Raw genomic sequence first — 19,448 nt, 5'->3', positions numbered from 1 at the left:
AATAATCCAATGCAAATAATTCACAATTCAAATTGCAATTGATCAAAACATAGCTAATACAAATTTCAAGTAATGAACATTTCATAATTCTGTTGTCCCAGCCAATAATAGAAAACATATAAAGAGTTCATACACTTTTGGAATTGAAAAGAAAAATAACCACACTTACTACCAATCAATTACTACATAGTAAATTTTCTGAAGTAAATTTTCTGAACATGCTTTTATAAAAACGATGTTTTCAATACTATCAAAACAAATACATATGTGATCAAAAATTACAATAATATTTTGAACACACAATGCCTTAATTCAAATAAAATGTATTTAAGAAAAAAAAAATGCTTATATAATTGTGCCCTGTTTGTAAGGAAGTTACAAAAGAAATTAAATACAACAAATAAAAATTTCATCATATTCATAATTTTGTTACAAAAAGCTAAATAACACACAGAAAAATGCGAAGGGATATTAAGTTATAGTCATAAATTCGCAACAAATGGTTTTTGTATAAACAAGCATGACCACAGCATCTATGTAGTGAATACACTTTGTCCATTGTATTGAAATGAGATTTTACTAAATAGTAAAACACATTACAGTCAGAAAACCTATATAGCTTTTGAATATTACCAATATTTCTATTTTTCTATATTTTGCTGAGTAAGGTTATTAAAGTTTGACAACAAACAATTTCTCTATATAGACAGACACACGTTATGACATTAAGAGCTTTTCAATATTTAAAAACAATGTTTCTTACATTAGTTTAGAACAATAAATAAGTCACCAATATCAAAATGGCTTTATAAGCAATTAATTACTAGCCTAGACTACATCATGTATCTGCATACATTAAGAACAAGCTATAAAATTAATTAAAAACCTTTCATGACTGATTGTTTTACATCAGTTATTTCCTTGGTAGATACTACATCTGCACTTTTTTTTCATTCATTTACTGAATTTACAAGACAAGGGGATCTATTATCTGGTGATTAAAAATTCTAGTTTATTTCCTAATTAATGCTTCTTTTTCTTTATACATGTACTTTTAATTAAACCATTAAATTAATAACAAACCATGAACTATATTTCTGAGTTTTTTGCAGACTATTTAGTTAAATACATTATAAACTGTTAAACAATTTGCATATTTAGGCCCTCTTTTTACCCCTTACAGCTCTTCAGTTCATTTAATCTCTTATTTCCTTCTACAACATTAAGTGAAAAATAACGCATAGCAATGAAATTTGAATAATTCATAATATGTTTTTATTTTTGATAGCCTAAATAACTTAAATTTATGCAAAAGCAATTTTGCTTATGAATTTAGTTTGAATCAAAATGCCAACAAATTCAATGCTTATCAGTTTTGATAGTTTGTCTCTCGAATAAAATAATCGAAATAACACAGTTACACATCTTTCGGATAAAAATATCTCCATTTGAAAAATGCTGATCACAGTCTAAATAATTATAGAAAATAGTATATTTTGCTTCTTAGTTTACATCATTGGAGCATACTGCATTAAAAAATAATTATTTAACATTTTTCCCGTACGTCAAAATAAAAAAAAAACTAAGTAAAACTCCAAAATAATGCCAGTATTTAAAAAAGTTTTTGATACATTTCCAGTATTAAACCTTTAAACTCATCAAGAATATATTTTCTTTTCCTCAGATAATTTATCCAAATTCCCAGAATTAGCACTTTTTTCACACACATGCACAAATAAAGTTAGCAGAAAAAAAATCTGAAGAAAATATGAATGAATGAATTCAAGGATATACCAGAATATACCCCTTCATATACCAGAAGATCTGTTGGCAGGCATTTGGCCAATTTTTATTTGTTTAGCTTCTGATTTTGAAATAGCTCGGATAAAAATGCACTTAAAAATGTTTAACTGTTGACCAATTAATTAGTAAAGAAAAGAACTTGACAAAAACTGAAGTATCCTTATTGAAAAAAAAAAGGTAACGTTAAAATAACTTTTTTTTGCCAAACAGGGGGGGAGGGGGGTTTAAAGCATTTTACAATACAACCCCTGTATAAGTTTCACAACAATCATTCAGTAAAGCAGAAAAATGTCTTGGATTTTCATTCATAGCCTAGAAAATGCTTTTAAAAAACAAGATTTTAAATTTCAAATGTGAGAGAATTATGGTAACAAAAATATGGCATGTCTGTAACATATGATTGTGCACATGAAATTAGCAATGCTAAATTTTAAAGCTCATTTTGTGCCAATAGAAATTTTAAAGAGAGGAGAAAGAGAAAGTAATGCATATAGCAGGATCAAGTTTCTCATAAATTTTGAGGTACACTTCAAACTTGATCATCAATTGGGTCTTTTCAAAAACTTTAAAAGTATTTTTTTTCTGAAAGAGCATGCTTAAAAACATAGGATCTGACCATTTTTTAAATAAATTGACTAAGCTTAGTATTTAAAGAAAAAAAAAATATTCAGTGCACTTTCATTGTTAACGCTTCTTCCGATGACATCACAAATGATGAAATGCCATTCACAGAGCATAATAATTAATTTCCTTCTTTACTCACATGTGTTGGCAACGATATGATTGATAGCAAACGTAGAGCGCTAATTTATACGGTTCTTGATTATCATAATGTGGAAACGAGATACGACAGATGCGCCAAAGAACATTCTTTGTGACGTCATAAAGATAACGTCTTATTTTCAAAATTGGACATTTAAAAAAATTAATTAAAAATTAAGCGTTGGGAAAATAAAAGTTTTTTCTTGCTCCATGTTTTTTTTTTCTTATTCTATCAATTTTCAGTGACCAAAAGTAGTACTTTTGACTGAAGGAAACAACTCCATTATCAGCAAGCAAGCACTCTATAAAATATGTCCAACAAAAAGATGATGGAAACAACACAAATCACTAACATTTATAACAAAATGTTCAAAATAAATAAAGAAAGAAAATGCAGGTACATTTTTTCTTTTTTATGAAAACACAAATTAGAATAAGGAAAAATAAATTTACCAATAATTGATGACATTGAGGTACTGAAATTTGTAAAATTGGCTGTTTGCACTACTAAGTACTTCAAGCATTGATTTTCAAAAAAAAAATAAATAAGATCCAAAATTTGACATACATTCTACACAAATATACTAACTACAAGAAAGAAAGTTTCAAAATATATTTTAAAATATTGAACAGCAATACAAATACTCTCTTTACATCTTCAATTCACACTATAAAAATGTTAAATTCATTCTAAACAATAAGAAATAACGTTATTAATCCAAGAAATAAGATTTTAAAGCAGATGTCTTAGCAGTGATTTAATTGTATAAATAGGCACTTATTTCTAATTTATTTTTCTCCCCCATTCATTAATGCTTTATCTGAATAACATTACAAATATCAGAAGGTCATTAGTATTTGCTAGGATACGTAAGGCATAATCTTTATACATAAACTAGAGGACCCGACAGACGGTGTTCAGTTCAAACTTTGTAAATTGAAAAGTTAAAAAATTTCATTAATCTAATTTGTGCATTCTGACGTTGTTATTTCTTACTTTTTACTAAACTATCAAGTGTTTCAACGGTTTCGTTGAAAAAAATCAGTAAAAAGAAAATGTTTTAAGCTGCTTGGTGTCAGAATGCATATATTTATTACAACTTGATTTATCTAATGCCATGGGCGCCCATATGCAAAATTGTAAGGAGGGGGGGGGGGGGCTCAGATACTTTAATCATGGTTTAGCAGGATATTTTCCCCATGGAAACAAATTTCAGGACAGATTCGAGTCATTAAAATTTGACATTTTTAATTACTTATTCATTAATGGCCGGAGAACATATGTTTTTACATTTTTGCAAAGAAAAAAGTACTAAAAGCAAGGAAGTTTTCATTTCTAAGGGGAAGGGGAGCTCGGATCCCCCCCCCCTTACCCCCTATATGGGCGCCCTTGAATAATGCCCACTGAGCAGTTGTTTTATAAACTATTTTTTCTCCTGTACTTGATGGTTTGTTCCTTCGGCCATACTCAAAGGATAAAAAGCGTTCTCGGATATTAAGTGCAAAAAACTAACTACCCATCTAGAACAAATGGGAAATCCCACTGAGCATCCCCCATATGAAAAAGAATAAAACAATCAAAGGGATTTCGTTTAAAAAAATGATAAAGGTAAAAACAGTTCTCTGAATAAGCGAAAATCACTCATCCCCCCCCCCTCCCAATGTAAAATAAACTAATTCTTCAACTAAAATGGCTAAACACTCTTTAAAAATGAAAAACAATTCTTTGAAGTTTGAAATATTTTGCCAAATAAACAAAAAATACAATAAATTACATTAACAATAGTTTTAAAATGCAAACAAATGATCACGCAACTCTATTGTTTATAGCCAAAGTCACCAAGCCACTGTGTTTCTAAAAGGGGCTTTTGCCCCCCTTTTTTGGGGGAAATCATTGTTAATTTCGATGCAAATTCAAGTGGTGTTATAATTTGGCGGACACTTGGCAATATATCACCAGTCTTTTGGTCGCCAAGTTTTGTCGCCAACATGGCGACAAATTTGGCGATTTTTAAATTTTTTTTTTTAAATCTGGTTTCAATTTGGTCACTGTTGGTGATATTTAGAGAGTTAACTATTCAATCAGATTAAAATTGCCAATAATGGGGAAATAACACTGAGTTGGTGTAAAAGGAAGTCATGTGATGCACATATCAGCTGGTTTTTGTACATAAAAAGGGGTTTTAATCAACTCTTTTAAAATATATATAAATTAGAAATATAACGAACAAAAAGAGAAAAATATGATGACCACCTAAATTGAAACATAAGACTTTACACATTTTTTTCCTGAGAAACTGCTAATGAAATCAATATGTACAGTTAATAAATTCAAATGTCTTAAATGAACAATGACTTGTCTCAAGTTGTCACATGACTACAGTTGCTTATTGATTAATAAAATTTCAATTAATACACTGTTTTTTTTATTTTCAAGAGATACGCTAATTAATTTTTGTAACATTTTTCAAAATGAAAGAATAAATATAATTAACTGAATGAAGAAAATTAACACAATCATACAATTTTGGCACTGTATTTTATGAATTCTTTGGGACCACTTAAAAAGTTCAAAAAATTTAGAGAGTTTGTAAAACCAAATAGCATTGTTTCAATGAAGCATTTTTTTCGAATTGGAAAGAAGTTCATAAAAGTGAAAGTTTGTAAATTTGAGGCTCATAAAATTGAGCATCAACAGAAATTGTCAAAATATTAAAAGCAATTTAAGTACAGCATCATTGCAATATTCAATATAAAAATACTTAGTTATACAGATCAATCTTTTCTGTGTTCATTTATATGCACACGGAATGGCCAATTTACATGCTGCGTATTAAGTGATGTATTTTACCTCTTTAAGCTTCAGGTATGTATTGTCGCCTCAGGACAACAGTAAGACATCTAACCCCAGGAATAACACTAAGATATCCTACTGCTGCTCTGAGGCGACAATATATATTATTGGAAAATGTAAAGGTCGGCAGCAATGCCATTTTCAAACCAATAGAGTATTGCAAAAAAAAATTATATTTTTCATTTATATGTATTTTTTTCATAATTATATTTTCATTTTTCATTTTTTGGCAGAAAATGTCAAAATAACACTTTTGTAGCAGGCTTTTCAGTTTGGTACTATTCAGCACAATTGGCGGAGGACTATGACATGGTATGACATGGCACAGCATTCCGAAACCCAACGCAACTATACAGTACTGTGCCATCTGAATACATATCCTATACTTTGCTGAGACCCTGTATCCACACATATGTGCTTGTAAACTATTTGCCTCTTAAAATATCATTTTATATAAATCATTTTCTATGATCTATGATATCAATGTATGAGTGTAACAGATTTAAAAGTAAATTTAAATTGTTACTGGAGCATAAGATCTGAGGAGATTAAACCAATAACATTACATGAAACATGAAAAATAAATCAATGCATAACAAAACAAACGAGAGAAATTTTTAACACTATTACATTCGACTAAAATCATGTGATCAAGAACTTTTAATGCTCCATACAAATATTTATGTTTGAGGTTTTGAACATCAAAAAGATAAAACTTATTTGCCCTCTTAAAATATTTTTGCATCCGAAAAACAATTAATTACATAACACATTAATATTTTTCTTTAAACTAAAAAGAAAATTCACAGAAGCTAAACACATAATAACTGTTGCAAATGCATCCTTTAAAGACTTGTATGTTACAACTTTCATAGTAACATTTAAGCATTAATTATAAATGCACTTTGGTGTACCCAAATGCAATAAATAAATAAATTGAATCTGCTTTTCAGACAAATGCTTCATATTCAAGAATTATTTGCTTGAAATATTTCTCTATAAACAGCATTAATACATGCAAAACCATTTCAAATTTTAGTACTGTAACTTGCAAAACTGCCCAGTTCTGAATTAGCAGCAATAACATAGATAAAATAATTAAATTAAAAATTGATTTAAAATTGTAGAAAGGTGCATGGCTGATCAGCATAATATTTTACAATAACTATGGTAAGCAACAACTATGCTATTCTCAGCCTGAATTATCTCAAGGGGGGGGGGTCATAAATGTTCATACATTAATGAATATTAACTTACTAAGAGCCACAGTTTGGCTTAAAATTAAGGGTTCTGGTCTCAGGACCCCTTCTACATACCCCTAATAATGATTGATAAGTATATTAAATTAGCAAATGTAAAGTGACCCACAGCGCCAAACTCGCAACCCCAGATAAATGTGAAAATATATTAATAAAAACATGAGGCTTGTATGGATTTTAAAAATAATTTGGATCTTAATTCCAGGGTACAAATACCTAAATGTAGCACATTAAGTGCTATTTTATTCATTAAAAATCATACTAAATGTTGCCAAAAAAAATCAGCATAAACATAAAAAATTATAGAATCTGACTCCTTTAATGGTTCCTTAGAACATCTCACACAATTATTATATACCAAATTAATGCTAATTATTATAAAGCTGCAAGAAAATTGAGGTATACACTCACAAACCTCACAGTAAATTTTCTAAAACATAGTAGACAGTAAAAAAGGGATTTTTTTGGAATTGAGACATAATTAATGCATAAACTTTTGAAGACAAGTACCATGCTTTAATTGTAACCTAGTGATGGGCAATTCTTATGATTTACAGTAGTGACAGTGATCCTATGGAAAAATCTAGAAAATTAGACCTTTTTTAAACGCATAAAATACCTAAGGTTACCATTTATTTTCCCCCTTTAAACTATTAAATTACCCGTTTTGAAAGGGGAAATAAATGGTCACCTTAGACATAAATAACAATAAATTATTTGAATCTTATTTCAAACTGCCCTAAATTCATTCTCGCTACGGAATAGCTGCATATGCCATTCGTTCCTTATTTTGTCAAGGACAATGCTTAAATGTGAACTTTTTATTGCAATTGAAGTCATCAGATCAGCATTCAGGCAACTACTCAAACTGATTGTCTGCAATGATCGCCATTTTGAACCTACAACTGTCGTAAAAAATATTTCAATTGATTCCTTTGGATTATTACTTCACATTTCTTTTCAATGATTCTCTGCTTCACATTTTGTGATTGAGAACTGTAATTAGCACATCAATAAAAATAAACATCAATAAATCATGTAACAAGATTTAACCTGATGTTGAAATTTAAAAACAAATGTTGATCAAGTTTTTTGTAATTCAAGATTTTCTCATACATGGGGATTCTAATGTCACATTTAAAAATGTGAACATTTACAAGCAGACTTAATTACATTTAAAGCTTTTGAATAAATCTAGCTCACAGCTCCTTTTTTTTTTTTATAAAGCAAAGTTTACTGTAGATGACAGTATAAAATTTATTTGCTGACCAAAACAGCATTTACAAATAAAAACTTGTAATAACTTGCTGAGTATGTAATTGATAAAATTTAAAAATCCAAGCAGAAACGCATAACTAAGAATAGATGAAGCATTTATATATTTTTTTCAACAGTAAGTATTGTAGAATTAAACACAACTTTTACTTCATAAGGTTAAATGAAAACGATACTTTAAAGGCACATTTACTGGTATTATTATTTTCTGCAATAATGATTCAGTACATAAAAGACACAATAACTTACTATATCTCTTTTTCGCTAACAAAAATTTTGGTTGCGCAGTTCTACTTCATGAATTGATGCATAAATTATACAGATCAATGTAACAAACTGTATGGAAAGCTTTACTGAATATTTATTTTCAACCTTTAAAACACGAAATATAATTCATCATTTTTTTAATGCATACAGTAGCAGACCATGAGAAAAAAATATGCAAAAGCAATTTTTCATACTTATATAAACCTATTATAGTGTCATTAAAAAAAATGGCAAATTCCAAATGCATACAAAGGTTTTCTAGAGATGACTGTTAGCATTATTATTTTGCTCAATAATTTCTACAATAATTTAAATGCCCCTCCAGCTCGGTTATTCACTATTCCAGACTAATGAATCCATAACAAGGACAAAACTACAGTCTGGGATGTGAAAACCAGGATATTGGTATATGCATGTACTTCCATAAAATAATATATTCTTGTTTGAAAATAACTAATTTGTTTACATGCATAATTAATATTTGAAAATTTGAGCAATATATACATAGTATTATCTTCGAATGAGGGACAGGACTAAAAGTTTTGCCTGTTACTGGAAGGTATCCACTATTAGAGAGGATTACTTAACAAGGCTTTTGCTTTTTGAGTTTACTCCAATAATTTAATGAAAAATTACAATACTAAAAATGTACTTTTGCCATTGTGCACTATGAGACTTGAAATTATGTATTATTTACTATATTTTATTTTAAAAGTGTAATTTATTATTTTGTCTCACATAAAAATAAGTTAATGCACATTAGGTAGGAAATTAAATTAAAGAAATAAAATAGTCATTTAACAAATTTTTCCATTTCTTTTAACATTGAAAAATTGCTTCACTTCTGTCATTGTCCCCAAAGAAAAAAAAATGTTTATCATTTCTGTACGCGTTCTGAAAAGTCACCAATTTTTGAGGTTGATTCAAACCACTGGTACCTCATCCATATCCTCCTCCAAAAGAGCAAATAGTTCAAATAATTCTGCTTTGAAAAATAAAAGTAACTTTCAATTACGACCGACATTTTCCCCGAGTTCATTTCTGTCTTTTTAAAAATCCTGAAAATATTCAAACTCGGAAAATTTGTGGCAGACGATGTATAATGAGATTTCTTCTTTTTTTTTTTTTTTCATAACATATCCCAGAAAATCAATCTGTGAAAAAAAATCTTAAAAAGGATTTGAGCAGGGAAATAAATTGGAGTGAGTGATTGAAAAGTTTTGTAAGGTTTTGCAAAGCAATTGGTAGATTAGAAAGAGAAAAACCAAAATTAATTTTAAATATAACCACTTTGTACAAAGTTAGCTAATGGAAAATTTTGTCAAAGTGCTCAAAAAAAAAAACTTCTCTTTTAGTTTAAATAACTGTCTAGTTTTTAGAGTATCTACTATTCAGAGTGAATTATAAGGAATCACCTATATTAGAAGACTGGGACTCACAAAAATGTCTGCTAAACAGAGACATTGGCAATGTGGGGAGGGTCCGTTAAAGGAGGTTTTAATATACGTACATTTTAAAATCTTTTTTAAACACATTTGAAACATAATTTGAGGTAATTTTAAATCAATCTCAACTGCATGCATCTAGAAACTATAATATTTTTTTAAATAAGATTTTAATAAAAAGACTAGTATAGCTCAAACCTACTTATCTCAAAGATCTATCTCAATTTATTTTTTATTTTCCTTGCACTTCAAGTCCCAAGTCAATTCAATGTAGTTACTAAGTTTGTATAGAAAAAAAAATCCTCAACTAGATCTTGAGTTATAGAAATGCTTTGGGATTTGATGCTTAGGGATCTCCATCATCAGAGGAAAATACAGGCAAATAAAAACCTCTCATAGCAACAGTTAGTCATCACAATGTCCTCTAAATGGCAAAAGGGGACAACTAAGCTCCCAGGATAAATGCATTCAAAGAGGCTTCGTAACAAGCCTATAGCCATTTTTTGGCTCAATGCAAAAAAGAAGTATAGTTTCAATAATGAGGGGGATAGGAAGGATTAAAGAACATGTTCTCCATAAGTTTCACATTAGAATGTCGTTAAGATCACTTAGCTGTATTTTATAGCAGGGCTGCCCAACTAAGAGGGGTCATAGAGCAGTCAGTCTGTGACATTGTAATTTTTAAAGGAGGCTGTTTGAGCGATACTTTTTTTTTGGGGGGGGGGGGCTCCACAATATTAAGGGGGTGCATCTTTGCCCTAACAGGGGCACCTCTGTTAATAGTTATGCGAAGCTCTCCTTAAATTTTGGATGCAAAACTCTAGAAAATGAGGCAGTGTAAAAATAAAGTAAAAGGTGTTTTCTAATCAACATGTTTGGATACAATCAACGACAATGAAAAATTACAATGCTGGGCTGTATTTATAAGTCAATAAATACAGCCAAATGTACAAATATGATACAGCCATCATATGTACAAATATGATATACAGAAAATAGCAAATAGTAAAATATCAAATGAATAATGAGTTTCTCTGTAATGAATAGAGCAATTACAATATATAGTATTAGTTGCTACCCTTTAACATTTATTATAATAGCTTAACTTTATGAGACCAAATATATCAAATTTTTCTTTCCCTTAAATTTTGTGATTGGCAGGGCCTGCAGATTCATTTAATCAAATAGATTATATTTGAAATATTTTCATAATTTGACGTATAAAAATTGTATAATAAAAATATCACAGCATTCAAGTCAACAAAGAAAAATATCACATCTAAGTTACTTTATACAAATATTTACACACAATGCACATTTAAACAGGTGCCAATAATAATATGTTACAAATATTTTACCTGCTACTGTCATCTGTGAGAAGACTTTAGAATTCTTGATCTTTCCCTTGAGACATTGGAATCCTGTTCCACTTTCCGTTCAATGATACATGAACCCTTTGTTTTACTATCATACATTTCAGTAACAATACGTAAGTTTTGTTTCTTACATTTTATATTTACATCAGTTTCATCATCACTACTAGTAGTTACAAATGCAGCCTCAACGTCTTTATTCATCTGAATTAGACGTTTTCGTGGAAAAGTTCCTAGTCTCATGTGAACAGGTACCCTTTTGGTATTTTCAGTCACTGAAAAAGTAAACATTTAGGTAAAATAAATTATATTGTCAGTTGCTATAAAAATGCAGTATTTGTATAAAAAAAAGACACCTAAACATGAAGAAACCACTCAAATAAACACTACACGACAGGTTACATTTTCAACAGTGCTTTTAGTATGATCAGTTTGAGACAACAATTTTGACAACATTTAACAAATCATAAAGTTAGGTAAAATTACCAATTTTAAGTCACATATCGAGTCTAAAAATAAAAATTAAAAAACTCATTCCCGTTCCTCGCTCCAATATCACGTTTCTTTGAATAGGTTCTTCACTCTTTCACTATACAATTTAACACACAAAAAATGCCTGTCCCACGAATTTTATTCTCCCCTAGAACATCAATACGGCAGATTATTTCATGTTGCAACTTAGGTTATCTTTTCTGGTTCATGAAAAAAAATCCCTAGCATTTATCTTGACTATGTTTCTTATAAATTAAATACGGCTTTTTCTGGTAATCCTATTCAAACATAGAAGGGTGGCATAAAAAGAAAAGCACTATCAACTCGTGAAACATTAGACGTATAAATGACTGGCAATGTATTATGTTAAATAACAAATACATACATAGTAAATTACACATAATGCATTTTTTCTTCCCCATTTTACATATTCACAGTTGTTATGAATAACAGCTAATACCAACAAATTTGTGGATTTTTGACATTTCATACTAACCGAGTTTAACTGTATATAAATATTATAATAGGTTTTTATAAAAAAGAGAAAAACCCGGAACAATAGCAAATTTCTACAAATCTGATTTTGCTTCAACTCCTTCTAACTAATTGTTCTGGTTTTGCTCATTCTTATAAAAACCTATTATAGTCAGGTCCCTAAAAAGTCCCATAATAATCAGTGGCATAGCCTTGGCTATGCCACTGACTACTATACATTCCTTTAAAAAAATATGAATTGCTGATTTTTTACAATTTTCCTAAGAAGTTCACCAGTAAATTGCTTGCAATCATGTTTTAAAATTATCATAATGGTGTTGTAGTCCATGTTTTCACATGTTCAAAGCATTGCTCATTTCAGCATTTGTACTGGGTGGCCATACAGCAAGATATACTTCATCTGACTCATCAGTGCAACATCCCTGCTTTCCTAACTGAAAACCTTTCTATCATTTCTTTTGTTTTCCAGTCAACTTTTTTGAAAAATCAAAAAAGGATAATCAAAGTGGTTTCTTATCATTTTAGCAGAAACCCAATACCATGAAGTTGGTAGGAGGCAGGGTTTGGCGAGTTGAATCATTTGTCATTAATTTTCACTTTTATAGATAATTTTTGAAGTCAGCATAAAAACAATAAAATCATACTTAACCATAATTTGACCAGGTTCATCAATAGCATTGGCATATATTGCATTGATGAGAACATATTTGTGTGTCGGTGCAAATGTTTCATTTCTAATTTTGAGTGATAGTGATTTGTCTGAAATATGTAAACGAAATATGGTTTTCGATTAAACCTATCATTTTTGTGCTGACTTCAAAAATTGTTTAAAAGTAGTATCAATGGTGTTCAAAGAATAATTTTTTTAAACTCTTTCTAGATCAATTCACAGCTGAAAGTCAGTATTTTATAAAAAAAATTCTAAAATTTTTTTTATTGTTAATATTTTTAAATAACAATACATCACAAGAGAAGACTGCTACACAGCAAATTCTTAAGTTATAAGCAAAAGAAGAAAAAAAAAAGTAAATGGAGAATTTGTCCATGAAACAATTCAAATTTTTAATTTAGCAAATTAATTTCCTTACAACACAAATTTAGCTCTTTATAGAAATAAAATGGTGACTGTCCAATTCCTATTAACAGTGCAAGATATTTTTAAAAATCTTGTACATCATTTGAATTTTCAAAATAAATAGCTTATTTATAGGTTAAAAGAAAATTTAAACATAAAATAAGCTAGGATGCACTCATAAATTTAAAGTGCCTGAAAACTTGATGTTACATCACAACAAAAGCCCACAAGAATATGGCTCACTTCCACAGGCACACCTCTAAGTAACTGAATATCAGGGGTAAAACTGAGATAGGACCTAAAACCTTGAAAAGAGCACATGCACATTGTATTAGGACAGAAAAGGGTCATAATCAAAAGGTGTCTAAGAAAACTATTGCAGTCCTCTCCCGTCCAAAGTTAAGAGATTTTACCCAATGCACAAAGGAATGTAACTTAAGTAAATGAGTTTTTTCCTTCAAATGAGACATTCTGAATAGTTACTGGATAAGAAAACCCATCAATAATATTTTCCAGGTTGTAATATCAAAAGTATTAAGTTACATCTTTAATAATGGCTACCCTCGGCAACATTATGAAAAAAGATAAATGAACAAGTAAAATATGCTCCATGCTAGAATGAAAAATAAAGCAAAAATTTACTAAAAATTAATTTTATGCAAAAGAAAACACACAAAATGCATCGTGTTTCAGTGCAATGCGGCATCAGTGCACCCTCGTAAACAAGACAGGAAAGCTGTAACAAAACATGAACTCAATTTGCGGCCTTAAATTGTAACTGGAAACTTAAGTAACATTTAAAGTGTCAAAAAAGTTCGGACAAAACTAAGTTTTAAAATATCTCAAATCATTATAAAATGCAAGTATTTTTCTGAAAGAATATTCAATTTTTGGGGATGTTCCTAGGATCTAGATTTAAAAATTAAAGAATTTTTAAGGACAGTGAAAATCAAATAATTATAATTATTGATAATTTAAATGTTAAGCTTTGTGCTAGCTAAGCTTGTGCTTTGTGCCCTCCCCCCCTTAAGCTAAAACCCTTTTTAATAATAATGTTAAATATGTACATATAGCAATAAGTATACTGCGGTGCTGAGCACAAAAGTCATACCAGCACTTTTTTGTGAAAATTGAGTTATTGTCACAGGGTGGTTCTTTATAACAAATTTTACCTACATACAATGCTTTATTGTCATTTGTGTGAATAGGAAATATTGTTTTAAAAATTCTAAAAAAGCAGAATCTGAATCAAATATATGGAGGTGAAAAACTTTAAAGAGCAGTTTCGCATTTTGAGCTCAGCTGCAGATACGATTTTTGTGCTTAGCACGACAGTATAGCAGATACTTTTTTTTGAATTATAGAAAACCCCTTCTACAATGAAAAAAAAAAGGTTATGGTGGAAAAGATACCCAACAAAAGCTATTGCTGAATGTTTATCCATAATCATACTATGTATTTTGTTCCTAAAACAGGATATGAATTTCTATTAAATAGTTTAGTTTAATGTTATAACATACAAAATAATTATTAACTAGACTTCTATGAGGAAAAAATTTACTTCATTACTCAAAACTTATAATACTGTATCATATGTTTTTATATTACTGAGAAATGGGGAAAAGATATTATAAAATTTAAAATTTAAAAAAAAATCAGAACAATATCAATATTTAAGAATCTAGTAAAAGTTTCAAGATGTTCACAAATGTAAAAATAGTTTAACTAAAAATCAGATGCAAACAAAATAAAAAATTATCATTCTTTAATTTAAGTCAAAGCAATTAAACAGCTGATAGATTTTTTGGAAACATACTTTCGAAAAATATTAATTCAGAAACAATAATGTACTTTTAAATGAACTCCATAGAAAAAAAACTATTTTAATTTAGCAAGGGTACAGTTGTAATGGAAATTTCATGACAGAGAAAGTTGAACTGCTCTCTTAATAATTCTTTTTAACATATTAAAAAAGGTATTTCAGTAATGCCCTAAAAATTCTTATATTTCTTCAGTTTTCACAACTAAATAATAATTTAAAAAATGCATCCAGATTCTCATTGCCTAAACATTTAGATGAACAAATAGTAAAATCTACAAAGCCTCCACGTTACTATTTTAACTACCCAGTTGCTATTTTAACTACAAGGATTGAGGTAGAAATAAAAATTATCTGAAGTAGCAATGATCTAACTCAAAACTGGGGAATTTATGACACTAAACCTTTTTTTTAAAGACAGATAGCCTCCTGTTCTCATCCTCAGTCATTGCAAGTCTTAATGAAGTTCATTTATGGCAATTTGGTGTATAACAGCGTCCCATAAGATAATTGAAAAGAAGCATAATTGCTACAAATGGAATAAGAGGATGAAAGTGAAAATTGGACATTAAAACCACTTTTTTTAAAGGAAATAGGGAGTGGGATAGACCAGAGTTTAAGAAAAAAAGAAACACTGGGAGTTTAAAGATGGGCTTACCCAAATAAATGGGGCGAGTTGAAAATAACAATATCACAACATTACAGTATATATTAAGCCTTATAAAAAAAAACCACTCAAGAAAATAAATTTTTGCATAATTGTACAAAAAAAGCACAATGAGGAATAACTTATTTTAAATAAGAACTTAATATTAATTACAGGAAACTATACCTAAGATTATCTTTTTCATATGAAGTAATATCCATAAAACAAATAAAATACTTTGAATATAAGTTAAATTTTACCTGCACTATTTTAAGTTTTATATAAACTGATTTTCATTCATTCTAAAAATTTAAGTAAACTTGGTTAAAATACATAAAAATTCTACTAACCATGGTTCCTGTTCTCATTAACAACAGAAGTTTTGTCTCTGGATATTTCACTTGAGACAGAAAATCTGTCATCAGTGTTGTATCTTTTTACAGGTACAGTTGACGACAAATCAGATTCCAACGAATGTGATTTTTTATTAGCATGTTTTGAATCATGCTGAATTTCAGTTTTTACGTTTTCTAATCGTACAGGCTTAATTACACTTGAAACTGATCTAATGGCCGGACTTGAACTTCTGCTGCTTGATGAACTAGTTGAGCTATAGGAAGAACTACGACTTCTGGACCTAGAATAACTCCTTTTGTTTGATAATTTCTGATCACGGCTATGAAATCTCTTATTGTTAGAGTACTTGTGTGGGGAATTTTTGCTATGACTTTGATCATGCTTTCCATACTTAATTTCACTACTTCTGCCATGATCTTCAGACCTCCTAGTATTGTTATCAAATACATAATTCTCCTTTTCAGGGAGCTGAGTTTTAGGGTCTTTGTCTTTTGTACCTTGGAAATAGTTTATTTTATTTTGATTGATTTTTTCATTTGTACTTTTGAGTAGAACATCTGAGGAGCCCAAGTTATCCCCCTGCCGTTTTCCATCCAAAAAATGTTTTGAAGATTCAGATTGAAGTTGCTGTGATGAAGATAACTCGTTACCAGAGCGTTCTGTTTTCCGATTAACTTCGTTACTCCAACTTCTTTCTCTTCGCTTACGCTCCCTACTTCGGTTGTGTTTTCTCCAGCTACGATCAGTACTACTGCTTGAACTATCACTATCATCAGAAGTTATCGGGTCCCTCTTAGAATTATTACTTCTTTCAGCAAAGTCTGATGTTTGGCTATACCTAGTCCTATTATTCTCAGAGCTTTTACCATGTTTCCACTGAGTAAAATCTGAGTTATCTTTACATTTTCTCTGAAAATGTTCAGGAGTCCTGCTTCGATATCTTTGTGGGCTTTCGGATTTTCTACTCTGATGTTTATATTTGTAAGTTGAGCTCTGATCGGAATGATTATGCATATAATCAGTACTTTGCCGTCTCTTTTTAGGACTAAAATCAGAATTGGGGCTGCGTTTTCGTTGATGCACAGAAAGTTCATCACGTTTATGAGGACTTCGACTACTTCCTCTGTGACTGCTATCACTACTTTGACTTTTATTTCTTCGCCTCCTTTTCCAATGCTCAGGACTTTTACTGTATTTTCTTTGTGAACGAATATCACTCACATGCTCTTTTTTCTTGAAACTGTCGCTTTGAAAATTATTGATACTTGTTAGAGCTTGTTCTTGATTTTTGCTATTGTTTTGCAAGAAATCCTTGTTCAGATATTCATTATTTAAACTGCTATTTCTTCTAGCTGAGTTCTGCCGGTTTTGATCAATATTCTGATTATGCTTTAAGCTGCTATCATTAGTTTCAATGCGCTGAGGAGGCCAAGAATCACGAGAATCTTTCTGATTAGGCATAATTTTATTATTTTGATATTCTTCCAGATCCTTTTTAAGTTCTATCTTTAAATCACCATAAGACATTGCTTCAACATTCTGATATTTACTATTTTTACCAGAATTATACTGATCATCATTAGAATATAAATAATCTTTGTTTACATTCCTGTAATTCCAAGCATTATTTAATTGTGAAGCATCAAGATTTTTTACATACTGATGTTCATAATCCATTTCTGCATTTCTAGAAGTTGAATGGAGTTTTTGTTTACTTAACTCATGGTTTTCACTTATAGGAGATTTCATTTCAAATTTGTTGTGATCACCAGAAGACATTTTGTTACCTCTCCATGCCTGCTCGGTATCATTATGAATCTGAGCAGTTCTTAAACTAATATCATGCCTGGCATCTGGATTTTCAAATGAATGACATTTCAAAGAATTATACACACTAGTAGTTTTCTCTGGATCGACATCATGGTTTTGTTGCGAGTCGAGAGCAGAGAAACTTAGCCTATGTTCAGAAATTCGACGTTTATCATTTACATCTTCAAAACGAGCGGATTCCGACGTTAAGCTTGAAAATTTTTCTGATGGTTCATCTTGTAAAACTGTTTCATTACTTCCTGAATCGTCACTCTTCTCAAAGTCAGATTCACTATCATCAGAATCTGATTCATGCCTATTAAATCGACTTGGACCTGAAAAAGAAAAATGTTTTTTAAAATTTGTATGAAGTGGATTACATACATCGCACTTGAGAGAAAATTTTACTTAAAAATACATACCAGTTCTGCGAAACGTTTTTGGTGACATAGAATCTTCATTACCAGAATTGTACCATTTATGTTGAGGCAAAGCTAATGAAGTTGTAGATTCTTTACTATAGCTATTTTCATTAGGTGAAACAGGGTTTATAACAATTAAATTGGACCTCTGATTAGATTTCTGAAAAAGAAAAAAAAATTCTTATTAGGAACATAGACGAATTAGAAATTATGGAACTGTAATTTTCTCTTAACTTTACACTTGAAAAATAGCAGCTAGAGACATACCGAGTAGCACTTTGGCAGAGTAGTCGAGTACTCGGCCTTTCACTACTTGGCCGAGTACCAAGTACTAGTTATGTTTTAAGAAGAACAAGAGACACACACATGATGAATTTTGAACTTATTGGAATAGTAGTACAGACCTCCATATCCATATAATAGTTTTTAAAACAGAATTTCAGCTGAAATTTAATTATGCATCATTTAAAAGAAATAAAATTGTATCAAAAATTTTATAAAAAAGTTATTTTTAAAATAAAAAATAAACAAATAAATAAAAGGTATGATTAATTAAGTTGGAATTAAAACAAATTATATCAATCTAATCTAGTTCTATTCTGCCAAATTTAAACAATTTCAAAAAGCCAAAAAACATTTTAAAGCACAAATGTACAGGAACACTGCAGACACCTGTTTCTGCATTACAAGGAGCATCTTTTTAGTTCATAAAATCTGAGCTAATGAATGTAAAGATATCCGACAAAAAAATCTGACTTCTGTCGGATACCTTTATATCCAAAGCATTGAAAAAATCATTCCTTGTTATGTCAAAACAAATGTCGGTAGTGTTCCTGCACATTAGTGCTTTTAATGTTGTTTTATTTGCTTTTATTTTTTAAGCAAAGATATTTTCATATTTTTTATAAACAATTTTTGTTTGTAGCAAAAATCCATTCAATGATATAAAAACTTCATATTTTCTATATTTACCTTTTTTGCCCCATTTTTAATAAATAAGTTTTATTAACTTTGGGGACATTAAAATAAAGATTTACTCCATTAAAGTTTAACAAAATTCATTATTCTCAAAATTTAAATTTGACTTGTAAATTTGAATTGTAAATGAGTGCAGTATATTATATGATTGCACTTTTTTATTAACAGTAAAATATTTCTTGAACAATTCAATTTTTTACAACTACTCGGTATTGGCCGAGTATCTGATCAAAATTTCGCCGAATACCGACTACTCGGCAAATTGGCTTTGAACCGAGTAGTTACGGAGTACTTGTTATGTCTCTGAACAGCACCAT

General features: G+C 29.7%; 1 protein-coding gene across 1 annotated transcript in view; it reads right to left on the bottom strand.

Moving 5' to 3' along the window:
- The window catches only part of LOC129216309 (uncharacterized protein DDB_G0287625-like), a 41,975-nt gene that overhangs the window by 5,298 nt on the left and 17,229 nt on the right, over positions 1-19,448 (bottom strand). Inside the window, exons 2-6 of the mRNA XM_054850519.1 lie at positions 18,154-18,313; positions 16,948-18,066; positions 16,551-16,581; positions 15,916-16,202; positions 11,024-11,313 (exon numbers count right to left, since the gene is read on the bottom strand). Coding sequence (XP_054706494.1) covers positions 11,033-11,313; positions 15,916-16,202; positions 16,551-16,581; positions 16,948-18,066; positions 18,154-18,313 — 1,878 coding nt within the window. The 3' untranslated portion in view covers positions 11,024-11,032. The remainder of the gene's footprint in view (positions 1-11,023; positions 11,314-15,915; positions 16,203-16,550; positions 16,582-16,947; positions 18,067-18,153; positions 18,314-19,448) is intronic.

Source organism: Uloborus diversus, chromosome 2 (genome assembly GCF_026930045.1).
Source record: "Uloborus diversus isolate 005 chromosome 2, Udiv.v.3.1, whole genome shotgun sequence".
Classification (NCBI taxonomy): domain Eukaryota; kingdom Metazoa; phylum Arthropoda; class Arachnida; order Araneae; family Uloboridae; genus Uloborus; species Uloborus diversus.
This window is presented reverse-complemented; position numbering and strand designations above follow the sequence as displayed.